This window comes from Bidens hawaiensis, unplaced genomic scaffold (genome assembly GCF_021521415.1).
Source record: "Bidens hawaiensis isolate Kalapana, Puna unplaced genomic scaffold, B.hawaiensis_p1.1 tig00002414_1, whole genome shotgun sequence".
Taxonomy (NCBI): domain Eukaryota; kingdom Viridiplantae; phylum Streptophyta; class Magnoliopsida; order Asterales; family Asteraceae; genus Bidens; species Bidens hawaiensis.
This window is the reverse complement of record NW_027491131.1, coordinates 1295498-1313954: the sequence shown is the minus strand read 5'-3', so window position 1 is coordinate 1313954 and position 18457 is coordinate 1295498. Positions and strand designations below refer to the sequence as shown.

Below are 18457 nucleotides of genomic sequence, written 5' to 3'. Positions count from 1 at the left end.
CGCATGCTTAATATGACTATATGGGTTCTTGTGCTTGGACCACTTTTATAGTATTATGTATTGGGTTTTGATAGTTTGCAAGGGCTGCACGTAGAGGTGTAAAAAAAACGGTTTGGGACACTTTTATGGTAAACCGACCCGAACCGGTTTGATAAGGAAACCGGTTTCACCCAAACCGGTTCATGAACCGACCTAAACCACCGATTTTTGTTCCCTGTTAACCAGTTCTAAACCAGACTGAATCGACCTAGACCAGGCCGACCTATCTTGCTTTTAAACCAGTTTGTAAACCGAACTGGTTTGGGTCAAGCCGGTTTTGACCAACCTTTGACCAAACCAGTTCGGTTTATAAACCGATTCGGTTTGAGAAAGAAACCGGTTTTGTACACCTCTAGTTGCACGTGTGTTTGACTCAGCTCAGGGCTTCAAGGGCTTGAGTATAGATAGAGGCTTGATGGGCTGATGGTTTAAACACTTGTATAGTTAGTTGTATGGGGTTGTGGGCTTATAGGGATTGTGTTGGATCTTCTAGCTAGCCTATGTGTTTCTTTTTCTTTTCTTTTCTGTTTTTTTTTTTTTTGCAAGGTTGAGTTTTGTTGGGCATATGGATGTGCAGAAACCGAAAAAATCAATTTGAAACTGAAAAATTCAAATCAAAAAAACTGAAATCTAAACAAAAATCGACGGTATGGTTTTATGTTTTTGTAAAAACTGAACTTATGGTTCGGTTTTGGTTTTGTATGTAATAAAAACGAAAAAACCGAACCGAACAAGATTTCTAAATTTTAATTTTTTGATTTTTTATTTAAGTAATTTATAAGTGTAAAATAAATATATAACTCAAATATTTTTGGCCAAATGTATAATACTTACTAAGTTAATAATTAACAAAATTATTTATACCTAAATTTATTATTTTCTGACTAACCTTTTCTTTGGGCTTAAAATTTTTAAGCTCAAATAACCAAAAACCAAAAAATCCGAAACCAAAACAAAACAAAACAAAACAAAACAAAACAGAAAAACCGAAACTGAACGGCTTCAAAAATCTAAAAACAAAAGTTTGATTTGATTTTAACCCAAAACCACATCAAACCGCACCGTACACCCCCCTCATTTGATATTAAGTTTGACTTGGTTTAGTAATGTTACATGGGCCTAATCAAGTGGTGTATTTTTTTTTTAGCAAATTAATCACTACAAAAATTTAAGAACGTTTAATTCAATTCTTTTGGCTCTCAACTCTTTCTGCCTCTCCTAGAATTTTGACCTCTTTTATTCTAACTCCTCTCAGTGAGCCAGTGTTACATATATGTAACTCGCTAACTGAACAGTTTTTATTGACAAAAATTAATAAGGTAGAACACCCGGGTCTCCTTGCGATTGTTATTTTTAAGATATATACGAGATGTTTCTTATGGCGCTTTATATCTATTTTACCAAATGCAGACGTCTTATTGTAATATTTGATTAAAATCACTATCTTTTTTTTTCTTTTTCATGATAAAGTTCTTTCATTGATAATTTCACTAAATGATCCAATTACAATAGAGAGACAGGTAAGCGAGAAACAAACTGTTTGCTGTTGGCTCAATTGTTGTTTGGTCCAAGTGTAAAGCCTAACCCAAAAATTATTAGGGTTTATTATATTTGGTAATGTCTTGGTTTTGGTTAGTCTATATAAGCCGAGTTATGGTTAGAAATTAGAATAAGAGAAGTAGATGCAACCGAGTTAGGGTTCATCAAGAGTCAAACCGAGTTAGCGTTTGAGGGTTTGTAATCAGTTTTTTGAGTTATATTTTCTGATTAATATAAACGAGAGTTAGTCGTTTACATCGTGTTTGATTATTGATCTGGGACTTGAATTGGTATCAGAGCTAAGTTCAAGAAATCGATAATCAGTCGGACTTTTTTGTTCCAGCAACGGAATTACGGTTCTTCCGGTGATTGTGGTATCTACGAACGGTGACAGGTTAGGACAAAACTGAGGCGGCGTTCTTATTGTACGGAGGCAAAGATTAGAAGAACAAGAATATTCTATTGATTGGTGGTTTATTCGTTTCAGAGGCAGTGAACGATATTTGATTTGAGTTTTCGATTTATGTGAATTAATTATTTGTGAACAAAGGAATTTAAGTGTCACAAAAGTCAAAATTTTGGACTTTCCGTTCGTGTACACAGGTAATGCAAACCAAGGAAAATTTTTGTTTCTTTTGAGTTTTTTTTTTCTTCGGTTACGATTTAGAAAAAAAGGAAAGAATATTTTTATTTTAGCAAGAGGTATTTGTTGACCTGGTTTCGTGAACAAAGAGGTTCGGTTCTGAAAAGTTGTTCAGAATTTATTGGTTGTACTTGTCCCAACGTAGTGGAGCAATGGGGTTCGACGTCAATGACAGGTGACGAAGAAAGACCGGTAATCCAACCCAAAGCGAGTGGGGGGATTTCACTGCAAGTTCCAAAGTTGAATGGAGCAAACTACATCACATGGGCGATTGTGGTGGAAGCGATATTGGATGATCAAGACCTATGGGAAGTTGTTCAACCAGAAGAGGGAGCGGCTATTGATGCGAAGAAGAATAAAACGGCAAGATCGTTTTTGTTCCAAGTGGTGAATGGTGATATTCTTCTTCAAATTTCTCAATACAAGAATGCCCGGGATATATGGACGGCTTTGAAGGCACGGTATTGTGGGGCCAAGCGAGTTCAAAAGGCTCGACTTCTAATGTTGAAAAGTGAATTTGAGAAACTCAAGATGGCGGAAAACGAGACTGTTGACGAGTTTGCAGGAAAAGTAACAAGTATGGTTTCAAAGGCAACGAGTCTAGGTCACGTGTTCGAGCAAGATGTCTTGGTGAAGAAGTTGCTGGATGCGGTTCCAGATAAGTACTTTCAACTCATAGCCTCAATCAAGCAAAGTGTTGATCTCGATAGTTTGATGTTTGAAGATGCTATTCGAAGACTTAAGGCGTTTGAGGAACGTCTACGAGAGAGAGAGCGCGCTCTTCAAATTCGCAAGGTCAGTTACTTTTCAATCGATCGGAAAACAGTTACAAAGGCAAGACGTATGATCAGTCCGGTAGCCGAGGTAAGGGTTGGCCGAGTTCACAAGGGCGTGGAAGAGGCCATGAAACTAGAGGTCAAGACCGAGACAATGAGAACCAAGATGGTTGGGAAACCGAGGTGGTCAAGATCGTGGGTCAAGTCATAAGGGACAAAGAAGAACGAATGATCGTCAAAGAGGAAGAAAGTATAGATCACAAGTTCAGTGTTACCGCTGTGATGAGTTTGGTCACTTTGCGACTATGTGCCCGGAACGTATGAAGAAAAAGGAAGAATCTAATTTGAACAAGGTTGATGATTTTGATCCTTCTTTATTTATGATAAAAGGTGATCAAAAGACAGTTTTACTAAATGAAGACGGTGTGATTCCAAAGCGTTTCGAAACCAAGCCGATGGAGAAAGATGTTTTGTATCTCGACAACGGAGCATCGAATCACATGACGGGTAATAAAGCGTACTTTTATGAATTGAATGAACAAGAAAAACAGGAACGGTGAAATTCGGAGATGAATCTTGTATTGATATTCGAGGAAAAGGGTCAGTTTTAATTGAAGGGAAAACGGGGGAGCAACGCCTGTTGACCGATGTCTACTACATCCCGAGACTACAGTGCAATATCATAAGTCTTGGTCAAGCAACGGAGGGTGGCTGCGAGATTCACATGAAACGTGATTTGCTAACCATTAAAGATGATACAGGTAAGCTTTTGATGAAGGTGACAAGGACCAAGGATCGATTGTACAAGATTAGCCTCAAGATAACAAGTCCCGGTAAGTAAGATATCATTGGAATGAAGAATTTTTCAAGTACAGATCTTCAAAGTGTTGGACTGAAAGAAGACAAGCCGGTTGCGAGTCAGATTCCAATCAAAGATCCAAGTTCCAAAATTCAAAGTTCAAAGAAAAGTGTTCAAGAAACTAAACGCGTGGTAAAGGAAGAGATTCAAGCCCAAGGGAAGGCGTCTAATGATCAAACGAAGCAAGTGTTACTTCAAGCTAGGTGGAGCCCAAAGAACATTGCAAGAGATCAAGAAAAGTCTCGGGAGAATCAAGAGAATGATGACAAGCGTAAAGTTGAAGATCCGCCAATTTCGAGTAGGAAATTAGGGGGTAAGTTGGGTGAGTCGGATACAACAATTGGGGGGGGGGGGGTGTGATTGTTGGCTCAATTGTTGTTTGGCCCAAGTGTAAAGCCCAGCCCAAGAATTATTAGGGTTTATTATATTTGGTAATGTCTTGGCTAGCAAGTTTGGTTAGTCTATATAAGCCGAGTTATGGTTAGACATTAGAATAAGAGAAGTAGATGCAACCGAGTTAGGGTTCATCAAGAGTCAAACCGAGTTAGGGTTTGAGGGTTTGTAATCAGTTTTATGAGTTATATTTTCTAATTAGTATAAACGAGAATTAGTCGTTTACATTATATTTGATTATCGATCTAGAACTTGATCTGTAACTTCCTTTTGAATGGCAAATCCTCTATTGAAAACAAAGTTACAATTTGCCAAATAGAATAACTTTAATTGGGCATGGTTACAAATATTGATCGAAGTGTTACTTAAAAAGAACTTAACACACTTGCAAGTTGCAACATTATTAATTCTTAATGAAGGGCAAATTAAACCATGTACAATCATTTTAGAACATTTCACAAACAAACTTTTATATTCATTTAAAAACCAATAAACTCATAACACACCCACAGACTGTAACAACACATCTTATAAGCATTCAACACTTCATAATTAACGTTTCATTCCAGCCGGAGCAAATGGCGGCGTCACGACGGCCTGTTGGCGTTGTCGTTCCATGTTTCCATGCCATCCTAAAAATATAGCAAAATTAATAAAATAAAATCAAGAATTAGAATATTACTATACTTGTTAGTTTGAGAGATGGAGATGAAAAAACTTATAATAGGTTACCAATAGACATGTTAAAACCGCGGTGCTTAAGCTCACGATACTCTTGGCACATGGCGCATGGCTCGCAACAAAAATGGAGAAGACAGTCGTTGCAGGGTTCCTCGGGCAACATGTATTGTTGTCTCATTTTAGATCGATACATACAACTATATATCCATTGGCATCCCGTGAGTAGTAGAAGGATAGTGTAAAGGGCCCCATGCACGGGACAAGCTGTATTTACACGTCAAATAAAATTTGTCACTCTCGAATTTTAAAGGTGTTCATGGCCTGATTCAATTTGTTTTGACAATAATTTTAGGTCAAATCACTAACTACGGTTGTAGGTAACAAAAATAGCATGATTAGGGTCGGTCGCTTTTAACGGTTTTGATAGTTTGAACCATATTTATTATTTTTTAAGCTTGTATTTAAAAAAAGTTAGTTATAAAAATAGTTCATGAATACAATATTTTTAATGCTTGTTTGCAACCACAATAATTTGTACTCCATCAAAGTTACATAGACACTTACAAGTAGTTCCCATATCCGCAAGTTCAGCTATTTGTCCAAACGTAATGCATGGACACCAACACGTCATGCAACCTATTACCAGACAAGTGTAACATGACATTAATAAACTATATCCGTTAACAGGTTTGGTTATAAATACAAAATACTTTATACATAAAGGTCAGTTACGAACTTACAATTGGACATGTCAGAGGTGCAATCACAAAGGCCGCTGGACCATTGACCGGCATGCATCATGTGTTGTGGTGGTGCTGCCGTTTGCAATGGTTGACCATATGGTGCTTGTGGTGATGCTGGTGCTGGTGGTGGCATCGATTGACCGAATACTGGTTGTGAATAATCGGATGGAGTGTACATTATTATAAAGTTATGGAATTGCTTGTTTGAATTGGTGAGGATGAAGGATATATTGTGGACTAATATATAGGTATTAAGTTGGTGATGTGTGTTTGTAAAGTCAAAATAATTAAGGTAATATCTATATATGTCACATAGGTATTATATAATGTGTTGATATAGTCAAAATATGGTATAATTATATGTATTAGTTGTTTATTAAATTAGGTTTTATCAACTTTATGGACGCGTTGAGTAAGTGATCATTTTTAAATGAAAACTCGAAAGAGCCACATATTTTGTCCCTTTGGGGACATTCAATAAAGTTTGAATGATTCAGAGAAGATTAGCATGACGCTTTCGTAAGAATGATACTTAAACAATACTTGGTAAATAGAATCATTTAGATAAAATAGTAATTCTTGAGTGGCTTAAACAAGATAAATGAAACATTGTTTTTGGTCCCCTGATATTTAAGCCCTAAAAATATTAAATTTTAAGATAAAAAACCTATTTAGAAAAATATCATAAATAATTTATAAATAAATATGATGTTGTGGGTTCAAATTTCTTGCAAATATAAGCTAAGAATTAAAATTAAGGTGTTAAAAGCAAAATTGACGTTCGAAAAAAAGGAACAATAATAGTTATATTCGTATACCTTTACTCTATATTTTAGAAGGCCACTAAAAATTTTATAAATGAATTATGAATTTTCAAGGTTTTTGTTACAACATTAACACATATACATAATATTCCGCATATAGTCATATATGCATATATTCATGCCGTAAGAATGTTTTAGTTCTTTTCGGTTCGTTTAACATTCGGCGATGGGCACTCTCATATACAGCTTCATAGTGATAGAATGGTGGGCTAATGCCCATCATCCAACCCTGTTTTGTATTGTCCAACCTTATTTTCTAGTTTAATAAATATCGCGCTTTTCTTGTTAAAAGACTAATCCTATCTATTTGGTTAATTTTGATCTTGAATACACTGTGCCATTGGGAATCTAGTTTTGCCTCCCGGATACCGCTCCGACTTCTCATATTACGCCACCGATCAGTATTGTGCACCCATACAATAACTTTATGTATCTACCACAGTACCACTAGACACTCTTAACCATAACTGGCGCATAATTCCAGTTATCGGTTAATTTGATTCATTAGCAGTCTGGTTATTGCTTAATTTTAGTTCATGGTCAAGGTTTGCTTAACCCTAAAAAACTATATAACCCAATGAAAACCCGTGTTAAAAAACTATAATTATAAAGTTTGGTTTATGCTGATAAAAGAACTTGGTTGAATAGTATTATATTTCTTCAAATATTATTAGCTATGAATTATACTATATTATTGACTTATTAATTATGACCGTGACATTTTGATTGACCAAGTAAAACTTTGAAAGTGTTAGTTTTGATTTTGATTACTTTTTCTTTTATTATTTTATTGTTGATTTTAATTTCCATAAAACCCTTTTGTTAATCGAATATATGTCAGACATACACAAACTATCTTATAAATTCGAAAAAAACCAAAATTATAATTAATAAATTGTTATAAACGAGTGGTTCATAACTAATAGTTACGCTAGTAGTCGTAAAGGGTCTTTATAATACATTGCTATAAACGTGTTGTTCAAAATTGATAGTTACGCTAGTAGTATTAAAGAGTCTTTATAATACATTACTATAAACGTGTTGTTCAGAATCAATAGCTACGGTGGTAGTAAAGACCAACCCATTGACGAATGCTAATTTTATCATAAACTCGATTAGTCGTTTCACATTTTATGACCTACAACTTTACAAGTATCGCGGAGGTGTTTACAACGTTCCGTGATACTTAAGTGACTAATCTGGTTATGATAAAATTATTCTAGATTTTATAAAAAAAATGTTAGTAACTTCGTACTTAAAATAGTAGACATTTTTATTGTCAGAAGGTTTCCTCTAGTTGACTAAACAACTTGAACAAAACTGTTTCACGTCATTTAAATTATTAAAAATATATATATTATTATAACAGAATTTGATCGTAACTTTGTACATAAAGTACTAACAATTTTTGTTTTAAAATAATTAATTGGTTTTGAATCATTCAAATTTTCTTTTATTTTTACAAAAAGTTAAATATGTGTGTGTGATGCCCAGGGAATTTTCTTATTTTCTAAAAAAAACATATTTATTTGATGGGTTTTTCCATAAAAAAATATTTATTTATTTTTTAAGTATTATTATTAATTAACTTTTTTTACGAACAGGACCATAACTAAACGCAACCTTAAATCCTCCGGAAACAAAAAAAAGGAAAAATTTTAGGGATGCTACAACATGATTTAAATACTCATAAAACTAGGGGTGTGCAAGAAAACCGAAAATTCTAAACCGAATCAAAACAAAAGCTGATGATTTGGTTTTATGTTTTTGTAAAAGCCAAACTAACAGTCGGTTTTGGTTTTGCATGTAACAAAAACCGAACCGAACCAAATTTCTAGATTTTTATTTTTTTAGTTTATACTTTAAGTAATTTATAAGAATTTAATATATATGTAACTCAAACACTTTTGGCCAATGTATAATAGTCTATAGTTAACAATTAACAAAATTATTTATACCTAGATTCATTATTTTCGACAAATTTTCTTTTTTGGCCTAAAACTTTCAAGGCTCACACATGGTAAAAATCGAAACCGAACTGAAACCAAAACGTAAACAAAAAATCCAAAACCAAAAAAAACCAAAACCGAACGGTTTTAAAATTACAAAAACCAAAGTTTTGGTTTTCGGTTTGGTTTTAGCCTAAACCCGCACCACGCACACCCCTACATAAAACATCATTCAATGCCATAGAGCTAGATATTAATTAGGTTTTGTTTGGTGTTCTTGTAGGAGCCGTATCAGAGTCAGGACGGTGATAGTGGTGTGGTGGTGGTAACTGGAAGAGATGATAGACAACGGTTACGATGTGTTTGTGCATCCACGTTTTGATCATTAGGGCAGTTCTTCGCGTGGGGATTTACTAATTAATGTCATAATTTAGGTTTGGGGCTTTTGCATAACTAGGAATTGTACTATAATTTTGTGTGACCGTATTCCATGCATTCTGAGCCGTTGGGTATGATAAATGATGAGGCGGCCAACTTTGATTGGTACTTGGGTGACCGATCACAACCATGATTTGAGTCGGTTTCACCAACGCGAATCTGCTCCATGGTTCGGTTGTAAGGTGATATCGAATATATTATATGAAAATATTAGTTAAAATTCCTATCTTTTTAAAAGAAACAATTTTTGTTGGACATAAAGGGCAAATTAAATTAAACCATGTTACATTTATATATCTTCATAAAGAGCAAATTAAACCTTGTACAATCATTATAGAACATGCCATAAACAAACTTTTAAAACCAATAAATTTCATAACACACTCACAAGCTGTGATAACATATCTTAAATGTTTATATGCACTCAAGGCAGCTAAAGGGAGGGCGGGCCAGCCACCCAGACCCAGTATCCTGAGACGTTCATAACTGTTAAGAAAAATTATATATTTTTTATATATAATTTTGTTTTAAAATAAATGTCTACAAAATCAATTCTAAAGAACCAAATGCCATGGGTCGAATTATTATGAGTGTTCATTTTATATGTATAGAAAAAAATTTTCTTTGTGTTTTATATGGGCCATTTATTTTGTTTTGGTCCGTATTAGACTTTGAAAATACAATTCAATTGGTAAAATTGTAAAATTATTTATCACATATTAAAAAGTGATTTTAGATTTTAGATTTTAGAGGCCCTTTTTCACTCATCTCAAGCCCAAAAATTAAAGGGATTCTTAGAGACGGCTATGTATGAACTCAATACTTCACGATTAACGTTTCATTCCTTCCTGAGCATATGGTGGCGTCATGACGGCTTGTTGGGGTTGCTTCTCCATGTTTCCATGCCATCCTAAATAAATTGCAAATTAATAAAATCTAGAATTAGAGAGGAATATCAATAAACTTATTTTATGTTTACCAATAAGCATGTTATATCCGCGGTGTTTAAGCTCACGATACTCTTGACACAAGGCGCATTGCTCGCAACAATAATGAATAAGACAGTCATTACAGGGTTCCTTGGGCAACATGTATTGTTGTCTCATTCTAGATCGATACAGACAACTAAATACCCATTGAAATCCAACGAGTAGCAAAAGTATAGAGTAAATAGTCCCATACACCGGACAAGCTGTATTTACACGTCAAATAAAATTTATCAGTGATCAAGCTAACTACAGTTTTCGGAAACAACAAACCAAGCTAGCATGGTTGGATCTGTCAGACATTAATGGTTGGATAGTTTAGACAATTTTCTTATTACTTTTTAAGCTTTTTATTAAAATTAAATAATTAAAAGATAGTATATTATATATGTGTGTGATCAGGTTATTTTGAAAACCACTATGAGTTGTGAGAACTTTGAAAACTGCACAAAGAAAACATGTAATTTTTATAATTTTTTAACACAAGCCGACCATTGAAACATATGCAATGAGCATTTATAGTTTGCTACAAATGCGTAATGTAAATGCATGTAACATATGTAACATGCGGTAACGGTAAATTGTGCCCACTTTAAAAATAAATTCTCTCGGCATCTTTTTTTTTTTATTAAAAGTGTGTGCGTGTTAATTGTTAAATTAGTTATAACTTATAAAGATTCAGTTAGTTTAATAGGTTTATTAACACAATATATCAAATCATACTTTCTTTTAATTTATTCATATATCATATAAACACAACCAAAATATTTTAGTTTGTCTTATAACATTTCCTTATTTGCAACCAAAATAATTTGTACACCATCAAAGTGACAACCATACTTACAAGTAGTTCCCTTATCCACAATTTCAGCTATTTGTCCGAACGTGATACATGGACACCAGCACGTCATGCAGCCTATTACCAGACAAGTTTAATGTAACGTTAATATTAAAACTATATTTGTTAAGAGGTTCTGTTCGGTTATAACTTATAAATACAAAATACTTTATACAAAAAGGTAAGCTACAGACTTACAATTGGACATGTCAGAGGTGCAATCACAAAGGCCACTGGACCATTTGCTGGGATACATCACATCTAGCGGCGGTGTGATCACATGTGATGCTTGACCGTATGGTGCTTGTGGTGGTTGCATCGGTTGACCGACTGCTGGTTTTGAATGATCGGATGGATCAGTGTACATGGTTATGGAATATAAAGTAATGAGATTGCTTGTTTGAATTGGTGAAGATGAAGGATCTAGTGTATGTTAAAATAATAAAGAAAATATTAAGCTTGATTAGAAATTAAGTATATGAGGGATCAGCAAGATTGGTGCTCAATCACATCATTTTCCATGTTTGAGGGGCAAATTACATGGTTTTCATTTCTCCACAACTGACACCTTTGTTACACCTCTATTTCTTTATTTAGGACCATTGTAAAATTAGTGACATGGTTCTAAGAAAATAGTGATCACTTCAATATATTGGAAGGTATAATGAAATAAATTTGTTTACAAGATTCTCATAAGTATGCACAAAATATGAAATTAACTGGATTTTTTTTAAAAACTAGGCAAATGGCATTAAAAGAATAGCAACACCCTCAATGATTAAAAAAAGGAGTTTCAAATTAAATAAAAACAAGTCTTTTTATCCGTACGTTAAATGCATTACATGTTCAAAAGCTACCATGTAACGCAACGATAACACAACTAGAACTCTGTCGATATTGGTTCGGCTCGTTACAGTAAAAGTGTAAGAATTTACAGATAATCTTAGATACAAGAAAGATGTAGCGGCGAAATAAAGCGACAAAACTTTATTAGATATTATCCCAAACCGAAAAAACACCTCCCAAACCATTAGAACTCACAAATATGAGTTCACAGATAATCTTACAAACAAGAAAGATGTAGTGGCAAAATAAAGCAACATAACTTTATTAGATATTAACCCAAACCGAAGAAACCCTCCCAAACCTTTATAACTCACAAATATGAGTTCTTGATCAACATTACAAATAATCATCTACTGATACAAATAAGTTGATGATGAAAGAAAGACGAACAATAATAAAACCAGACTAACCGAATGAAACCCTAATAAAAAATAAGATGAACTCGCCGAGAGAAAACCCATAATTGCGATGAATAATATGTCTCCTAAATATATGGTGCAAGTCCAAGACTTATTTCATCTCATCATAACACAAATAGACTTCGTCCTTACTTGAATCCTCAAATCCAACTGCAGCCCACTTAGCTCCTGGCCCACCAACACGTGTTCAACCCAGCATAAGTTTTAAGTTCGGCCCGTATTGTTCTCGGTCCAATCCAACATACAAAACAAACAAAATTATATTAGAATAATATCCTCTTTAATTTTCAATATTTTTCGCTATAGAACTGAAACATCCATATATTTCAACAAAAAGTTTTGTAACAAAAGTTGAAAGCTTTATTGTAAATGTGTAATATATTGATAGGCAAAGTTGAAAGACAAAAAGTTTTGTGATTTACGTTTATGTTACCAAAGTTGAGGGGCAACATGTAAAATTGTAAAACTTTAGTGCAAAAATCTAATGAACACAACTTTACAGACTGCTTCTTAATATGAACACAGAGAGAACTTCAATTTGCGCCCAAGTGGTTTGTGGGCGGCACCCCATTGCGCCCCTCGTTTGAAAAATGAACATGTTAACTCTTCGTGGTTTTCTGTTGGGATCACTATAAGTCCCTCCATCTATTTTCTGCCAATAATTTAGGGAAAAGAATTTTGTGTCCTTTTATGTTGTTCTAATTGCGTGTCTATCGTTGTCAAGCATGTAATTTGCATACCTCTGTCTATATTTCCCTCCAATTTCAAAAAAATATCCGAACTCTATTAGCGATTCACATTAGCCATCAAATATGATCCATAATCATCCATATAACAACCCTAACATAAGTAAATTATATTACAAAAAAACATAATCACACTACCTGAGCATAAATATTGAAATCGATCAAGAAAAAACAATGATTAAGAAAAAACCTTAATCAACAAAAACACACTTGATCGACATTAAAAACCTTCCACCATTAAACATAACTAGGATTTAGGTGTCAACAATACTGTACATAGGATCGTCACCACCTGCTCGATCATATCTTCTCCGTGTCCCTGTTCCCACCCACAGAACGTTGAGCCTCATGTTCAGCCAAAACCTCAATACCACCGCCAATCCGCCATATGCAACAAAGGTTGGGTCATGGTGGCAAATACTTGTATGCCAGCCACATCATAACATGAATATTTATGACAAAAACAAGCATTAGTGACACCAGGAAGTCAAGGTACTGCTTTGGGTTCGTAATCCGTTAGTGAACACCCCTTATATTTTTGTTACTATAAGTTGGTAACCATAACCTTTAAAGTCCCGTATCTTGAAGTTATTGTAGAATTGCTACATTAACACTTGCAAAAACGTCTACCTATTTATGTTTCAGGAATAAATTTCACAATTTGGTTGACAATGACCTTTTGTATAACGCTCTCAATATAATCACCAATTTGTTCACACAAGGCCAAGTCACCAACAAAAATAATCCAATAGTTAACTTCTCGACTTTTATTATTATTGCTTTCATTAGCATTTAACGAATTTGATAAAGTTTAGATGTTTGGTTTGTTTTACAGAAATATCCTTTCAAATATATGTTTATACATGTGAGAACTATATTAAAAAGAAAAAAGAAAGAAAGTTATGACAAACCAAAGTATAAATCATAAATTATAATATATATAGTGAAAACTCATTTTAAAGAGAAAACTTAAAAACTCTTATAAAATTATTTTTAATTTTTTTTTTAAGTTTCTTTTTTTTTTCATTATTCTTATATGTTGTTATGGGTAAAAAAAAACATTTTTAGTAACCTCGTCGATATAGTGTGCATTGCATATATGCAAAAGTGTTTGTATTGCATAGAATACAACACTATTACACATATTTGATACACACTATTATATATATGCAATATAAGACTAATATACACATTAGTACATATGTGTAATACAACATTAACGCATATGTGCACCACATCGACTTTTATTTTATTATTATTTTTTTCCATATAATAAAGACACTACTACACATATACAATACACAAATATTGAATATATGTAATTAAACACTATTAAACTCAAAAATACATAGTAATACACATGTGTAATACAACGGTGTCGCACAGTAATACGTATGTGTATTACAACGGTTTTTGTTTTGTTTTTTTTTTTGTTTTTTTCGAGCAAAAAGTAAGAAAATATAAGAATAATGGCAAAAACATAAATTTGAAAATATTTTTTTATTTTTAATTAAAAATAATTCTTTAGGAGTTTTTAAATTTTCTCTCTAAAGATGAGTTTTCTCTTTATTCTCTCCCTATATATATATATATATAGGATCAGGATCATGTGAGAACTTTTTGGGAATTGAGAAATGTGAGAACCATTTTGGACAACAAAAAAACCCAAAAATAAAAAAAATCATAAAACAAAAAAACACAAAAATAAAAAAACTAAAAAAACCAAAGTTCATATTTATCATCCCGGTTTCTAAAAAAAGGTAAAAAAAAATTCTCGGTTTAGCTAAATTATACATATATGTATAATATGTACATATATTTACACACATGTTTTTTTTCTTATATACATATGTATAATTTAAGATAAATAATAATATACATATGTCTACATTATGTAACTAGAGATTAAATGAAAGTATACATATGTGTATAGGTATAATACAAATTAAAAAGAAAAAAAATCGTTTTTTATTATACATATATGTATAATATGTACACACATGTTTTTTCCTATACACATATGTATAATTTAAGGTAAATGATAATGTAAATATGTGTACATTACGTAACTAGAGATTAAATGAAAGTATACATATGTGTATAGGTATCATACGAATTAAAAAGAAAAAAAAAATTTGGGTTTTTTTTACTGAAACCGGAATGAAATATAAGAATTTTGGTTTTTTTACTTTTTAAAAATTTTTGTTTTTTTTTTGTTTTATAATTTTTTAAATATTTTTTAGAGGTTTTTTTATTGGTCCAAAATGGTTCTTAAAGTTCTCAATTTGCCAATGGTTCTCTTAGGATCCTTACCCTATATATATATATAGGCAAAGTATAAAATGAAAACCCACTTGTGAAAATACGTGAAAACTCTATGTAACATCATTTTTTTTTTGTTACATGTAATATATGTTGTTATATTTAATACAAAATATCGAAAACATAAAAAAAATGTTTTGCTATTTTTGTACATTTTTTACTAGTTTTTATTTATGTTTTTATTAGAGAGAAAGTGTAATTAACTTTAACTTTTTTTTATTAACTTTAATTGTGAACCACAAGATTTAATATTTAATTAAAAACATGTGGTTGAGAATGAGTTCCTAGAATCTTCACAACTCAAGTGGGTTTTTATTCTAACCCAACCCTATATATATATATATATATATATATATATATATATATATGCGTGTGTGTGTGTGTGTATATATATATATAATATATATATAAAGGAGGGTTAACGTACAAATAAAATTAACGTGCTAAACATGAGAATCAAGTAGAGTAATTATGTAATTACACCATAGAGTAATTACGTAATTACTCTATGATGTAATTACATAATTACTCTACTTGTATATATAATTACTGTACTTGATTCTCACGTTTAGCACGTAATTTTATTTGCATTTGATCCAAACCCTATATACACACACACACACGCGCGCGCGCGCGCGCGCGTGTGTATATATATAGGGTTGGGTTAGAATAAAAACCCGATTAAGTTGTGAAGATTCTAGAAACTCAAGTTATATATATATATATATATATAACTATGTTATTAATTTGTAAAACAAATAACTATGAAGTAACAAACGAACAAAGTAGCCAAGCTGTGCATTAGTAGACATGAAAAGTAGTATTAAATTTTCCGTATCGTACCAGGTATTTTATGTATTTGTATCCCATTTTTTGGGATTTTCAGTTGGTACTGTTATGATCTGAATTATATATATTATTAAATAAATATTTTCTACACTTTTAAGTATTTTTAAGATTGTTTTTTATAAATTATACGCGTTCATGATTCATATTTAAAGTTTAAAAGTTTTAAAAGAAAAAAAGCTAATATAAAATATTTTTACTAAACTTGAGAGCACCGAGTAAATAGTTGATTACTATTATTATTCTTATCCACCATGTTTACTAAACTTGAATTATATATAATAACATTTTATTATTAAGCGAAGAATGTAATATGGTCAAGGAAAAAAAACACTCGAATTCAAATTACAAATATTTAATCGTTTTGGACAATGACAATTCATATTATTATGCTACAATTAATTTAAACTAATATAAAAACAAGAAAAGAAAGATGAATGAGTGTTGGGTCCAGGGTCTTGCAACGTCAAACAATTTTATTGTATTTGCTTATATTAGTGTCAACTTAATTAATTTTATTTGGGCTTAAAATTAATAAATTCTATGTAGATGCAGTGGGCCGACCATTTTTTGGTTTTCAAAAGGAAATTTAAAGTCCACAAAAGTTTGGAGACGAAAAAGGTTTTTTTTGGGTGCTGAGCATATAAATTATAAAGGAGGCGCAAGTCAAAGAAGATAATTGGAGGGGAATTCTTTAGGGCCAACTACAACAGAGAAAAGAAACCTACGCACGAAAAAAGATAGAAAGCTTTGGTTTGGGCAGAGAGCGTTATGGTTTAACACCTACTCATCCAAACATCCTTATTATTTGGTTTGAATATATTATTTTCGTCATGAACTCATTATTTGAACCTTGTTTATCTGGTTTGTTCTTGAGTATAGTGGTTGGCTAAATCCTCAAACCGCCTAGGTTATGATGAACTTTTGTTGACGTTGAATTTTAGTTTGGATTTTGTTTTTGTTATGGTTTATGATTAAGTAAAAGATTTATTGTTATTCATTCGATACATATGTGTGCTTAGGATTGTTTGGTGAATTTATTGTTTCACAGTTTCTTTGATGATTGTTTCATACAATAGGATTCTGTTAGGTCATCTACTGTGTATTTTTGACTAGTTTATGGTTGATATGCATTAAAACCATAGGATCAATATTAATAAATTAAATAGATGTAACATCTGCCCTGATCCGACCCGACCCAGGTACCCGTTTCTCTGACCCGATCTCTCTTTTATTATTTAATATTTATACTTATATTTTACTTTTAATAATAATAATATACTTTTCCTTCCCGCCTCTCTCTCTCTCTCTCTCTCTCTTTCCGCCGTCCCCTCCCTCTTCCTTCTCTCTTTCCGCCTTCTTTTCCCTCTTGTCGCCGTCCCGCCCTTACGCCTTGTTTCCCTCTTTTCTTCTAACTCTTTGCTTGTCCTTTGGTTCTTCCCGCCTAAGGATGTCTGCAGCTCCACGCGCCAGACTCCTTACATGGAAGCCTGCGTGAAGACATCTTGTTCCTGCGATGCGTGAAGAGAACTCTTCTCGCAGCGCGCTAAGAATGCATGTTCTTCCCGCAATGCGCTAAGAATGTATGTTCTTCCCGCGATGCGCTTAGAATTCTTGTTCTTCATGCAGCACGCTAAGGATTTGTGATTCTTCCCGCAGTACGCTAAGGATTGTTGTGCCAGCCTTCGCGCTCGCGCACTCAGCCTTCCCGCGCTTAACCCTTGTATCTTCTGTTTATTCCAGCCTGTATGCTTTTGTGTTGTCTTATCTTCTGTGCTGTTGACCTAACCTATCTAATGTCTGAATAGTTACTTTCGGCGCAGCATGCGTACCAACCCCCATTGGTTGGTAGAAAAAGTGACTGACATTATCTTTTGAGATCTGCTTTTGCCATGCTTAACCAGTACCTTTATCTGAACCGCCCATGCCTGTTACTGTTCCCTGTCAGCTTTATCTTGCCTCTGCAGCTGCCATATCTTCCATATCTTTTGCTTGATCCTGTTAAAGATCTTTTCCCCTTTTCTAGGGTTTGTGTCTCCTAGGGTTTTCCTATAAATAATAATAATATTTTCATAACACATCACACACAAACACTTAATCCCTCCTGTTCTCTTGCTCCTTGCTCTCTCTGCCGTCTTCCTCTCTGCCTCCGTCTTCCTCCCTGTTCTGCCCTGCTTTTCCGGTAATATATATATATAATAATTTACTTATTAATTATGCTAACTTATAATCAAGACTTAAAACAAATCATTAAAACAATAATCTTATTTATAGGTTAACTTGTGCTTGTTTAAAGTTGGTTCTTGCTTTATCTTACACCGCATCGTTTATCAAGTGAGTTATCTCGTATCTAATCCCTTTTTATTTTAAATGCTTTGGGATGTTCATGTGTTCATACAAAACTTGAGTCTTAAAACTGTTTATGAACTTTAGTCGCGCAGTATCACATGTGTTGAGGACGTAGACTTGGCTGTTTATTTGTATGTGTGGATCATTAACCGTCTTGTCGGTCTATTCCGCAGTTTTCATGGTACCATTAGATGAACACGGGAGAACTATCGTTTATGATT

General features: G+C 33.0%; 2 protein-coding genes and 1 non-coding gene across 3 annotated transcripts; 1 reads left to right on the top strand and 2 right to left on the bottom strand.

The window, feature by feature from the left end:
- Positions 1-4789: 4789 nt before the first annotated feature.
- Positions 4790-5851, bottom strand: LOC143619069 (protein PLANT CADMIUM RESISTANCE 2-like). The gene is made up of 4 exons (XM_077091092.1): positions 5671-5851; positions 5495-5566; positions 4982-5194; positions 4790-4881 (listed from the first exon to the last, which is right to left on the bottom strand). Exons 1-4 carry the CDS (start codon positions 5849-5851, stop codon positions 4802-4804), a joined length of 546 nt encoding a protein of 181 aa, XP_076947207.1. The 3' UTR covers positions 4790-4801.
- Positions 5852-6131: 280 nt separating this feature from the next.
- LOC143619208 (U6 spliceosomal RNA) lies at positions 6132-6234 on the top strand. The gene has a single exon (XR_013151153.1). It is a non-coding gene; the product is annotated as a U6 spliceosomal RNA (small nuclear RNA).
- A 3480-nt stretch (positions 6235-9714) lies between these two features.
- Positions 9715-11134, bottom strand: LOC143619070 (protein PLANT CADMIUM RESISTANCE 2-like). The gene is made up of 4 exons (XM_077091093.1): positions 10907-11134; positions 10715-10786; positions 9864-10076; positions 9715-9794 (listed from the first exon to the last, which is right to left on the bottom strand). The coding sequence occupies exons 1-4, from the start codon at positions 11073-11075 to the stop codon at positions 9715-9717; spliced, it is 534 nt and encodes a 177-aa protein (XP_076947208.1). The 5' UTR covers positions 11076-11134.
- Between the last annotated feature and the right edge of the window lie 7323 nt (positions 11135-18457).